The sequence below is a fragment of the Fibroporia radiculosa genome (assembly GCF_000313525.1).
Source record: "Fibroporia radiculosa TFFH 294 genomic supercontigs, scaffold3191, whole genome shotgun sequence".
In the NCBI taxonomy this organism is placed as follows: Eukaryota; Fungi; Basidiomycota; class Agaricomycetes; order Polyporales; family Fibroporiaceae; genus Fibroporia; species Fibroporia radiculosa.
Genome location: NW_012133676.1, coordinates 2,916 through 5,829, shown reverse-complemented (window position 1 = coordinate 5,829; position 2,914 = coordinate 2,916). Strand labels below are relative to the sequence as shown.

The 2,914-nt window shown below is 41.7% G+C and overlaps 1 protein-coding gene across 1 annotated transcript; it reads left to right on the top strand.

The window, feature by feature from the left end:
- Nucleotides 1-18: 18 nt before the first annotated feature.
- FIBRA_08807 (uncharacterized protein) lies at nucleotides 19-1,629 on the top strand (the record flags this gene model as incomplete). Its single annotated transcript, XM_012330427.1, has 15 exons — nucleotides 19-37; nucleotides 90-133; nucleotides 186-210; nucleotides 260-271; nucleotides 331-346; nucleotides 407-449; nucleotides 502-602; nucleotides 654-713; nucleotides 763-790; nucleotides 850-910; nucleotides 960-984; nucleotides 1,034-1,070; nucleotides 1,123-1,163; nucleotides 1,225-1,295; nucleotides 1,556-1,629. 15 exons carry the CDS (start codon nucleotides 19-21, stop codon nucleotides 1,627-1,629), a joined length of 657 nt encoding a protein of 218 aa, XP_012185817.1.
- Nucleotides 1,630-2,914: the final 1,285 nt, after the last annotated feature.

Genomic DNA, 2,914 nt, shown 5'->3' with positions numbered 1-2,914 from the left:
TCTATATGCAGCTATTATATGACCACCATCTGGAAATGTAAGTGACTTGTAATAATGCAATTTACAGCTCTGCTAAGCTGCTGCCATAGTGTTAGCAAGAAAATGGTATAAGCTTCCATTGATTATTGCAATGGTATGTGAATGATTCTGACCAGAAGAATAGTTTTGTGATTGAATACTATTAGGTTATTTTAGCTCTTATATCACTTGGTGAGTAATTAGTGTTAACATTTGCAGTCTTTACTAATACTGTGTCTAGGCTGTGGTTTTGGTGTGTGTGGTTGTGAACACTTATGAGACACTTATTGACATGTGTGATTTTTTTATTAGCAACTGCATATGAGTGGTGAGTGCACAGTCCAGATACATAACATTATATTCTATTGAGCATTCTTCATATTTGCAGCTTCACAGATACTCAGCTGCCTCGAGTGCTCCAAAATGCAGTGGTGCGTGTTTATATATGTATTGAGTCGATTTGACTTTGAACTATTACATCAGGTTGTAGCAATGACTCAGCCAATGGCATCATCAACTGCAGATATCTGTATTATGATCACCCTTATCTGGACATTGCACAAGGAGAAAACGGATTTTAAGCAGTAAGTGATTCATTAACGAACATTTTCTAATCTGACTGTTGAATACTGCAGAACAAATGGTATTATTCAAAAGATCACCATTTATGTGATCAATCGTGGAATCTTGACTGCGTAGGTCTCTTTTAATCTTATAAGCATTGTTGATTATTTATGTAAACAGCATGTTACAAATTGCACATGCCATCTCTGTGAGTATGATTGAGTAAAGCTGCATGCATATATTACTTTTTCTGATTTATTGTCCTAGTATGTTGCTGCTAACAAAGGAGATTTGTATTGGGCAATATTCCATTATCCTTCAAGTCATGGTATGTTTGCCAGATAAATGTCAATTTTTATACTTATGACAATGTTTAGTTTATGTGAACTCAGTTCTTGCCATGTAAGATACTTATAAAATGTTTGAGTAGTTATTGATATTGGTCATACAGATTGAATGCCCGTGATTATATCAGAAATGGTGGACAGGTAATTTATTTCTTGTTGCTCTGAGACTCAATCACTCACAAAGTGATTCCAGGTTATTGATGTGAAGCACTTCAGCTTGAAATCTATCTCCAAGTGAGTTTTATACCCTAGTTGACAACTATACACTTATATTCACTCCCCTTCTTCAAAGCAGAGAGCATTCTATTAGGCGGCCACATAGAATGGAGGTTTTACTCTCAGTAGAGGAGATTACTGATGTTATCAGTAAGACTTGAAGAGCAGTTGCTCTCTTCTATTAAGTGCACAATATATAGATGATCTAGCACAACACTCCCTTGATAATATTGAAACTAGTAGTTGGAGCATAGCTCAATGTCTTCCACATATTTTTCCAATATTTATCATCCTCAAGCCTACCTTAAGCGATGAAATATGATCCCAATCGCACAAGCTGCGTTACTTGCACAGCCTCTCTCACCAACTTCATCTAAGATTTGAAATGCTTATGCTGTCTATTAACGTAGTGAACGACCTCGATGAGGACCGTCGGCTAAATGCTCGAAATGCCATTGTACTACTGCTCACGATCTCCATCTAGGTTCATTCCGATTGCTAGGACGATACTTCCCGATCGGTAACATACTCGCAGGCTTCCACCTACTCAGACATTGTGGAAATACTTAATGACAAGCACCTTGTGCTAGTACTTTGCCCTCAGTGAAAGACAGTAATAATTAAAGAGCTATCATGCCCGAGAAAGTTGATATCACGTACTAATAGGATAGAAACTGTAAATAGACCGCTACCTTAAAACCTGACAATGATCCTGTGAGCAAATAATCAAATGGTGTATGCGAGATAGGCAGGTGATGACGGTAAGCATTAGAGCAAACGTCATTCCAAAAAGCCCTCAGCACATAGTTCTGCCAGAGGCCAGTAAATTCGACATGAATGATATACTATCAGGCCAATTGGGCTTGACAGTCGATTATGTTGCACGGGTTCACGTCTACTTGTCAATGAAGCGATGGATAGCGACCAATGACGACAATCTAGTAGAACTGCCTGGTCGCGCAAAAGTTCAAGTTGTGCAACATGTCATAAGGGCCACCGCCATCATCCAGAAGCAGCAACGTACAAGCGACATGAGCCATAAGCAGCTTCGAACACCTCTCCTAGCCTCCCCTCGCCGTCCGCATCAACATTCACGCCGAGGAACGCCAATACGCAACATGTGTCCTCTAGCTGCTTGAGACATCCAGGTCCGCTTGGTCGCCGCAGTCTCCAGCGTTGTCATTGGTGCCAGATACTAGAACGGCTAGAAGGGTTTGCTTGACTCCGGGTTGCCCGAATCACGAGGACGACCTTGCTAACTGTCGACAAACGTCGACTTAGAAACGATCCTGGCTGATAATCTGTACCACCCTGCGCGTGTGGCAACTTTGTGGGACTGATAAGGGCATTTGTGAAACGAACAGAGATCACTCAAAATCTCACGAGCGTAGTCGTCGACCAGTAGGATGATCTAAAGACATTGTTAGAGTCTGAAGTTGGACAGCCTACCCCACAACCGCAGCCTATATCGACGTTATTTGCGCAATTGTATTGCCCAGCCCGGTGTGCGTTTCAAAATCCTGGTTTGAATGACATTTGTATCAGTCGACTACAACTAGTCATATAAGAGAGTGAGGATGCTCAAGCACGTAGCAAACGACAACAGCAGAAATCAGAACTCGAGCAGGTCGGGATACTTGACTAGACAGTGAGGGTATGTGGGTATCAACAGTCGCAGGGATGTACAGTGCACAGATGGACAATGAACGAGAAAGCTGTCTCTCGATATCGGGGGCGTGGGCCGTTTGTCGCCGAGCCTGTCGTCTTGT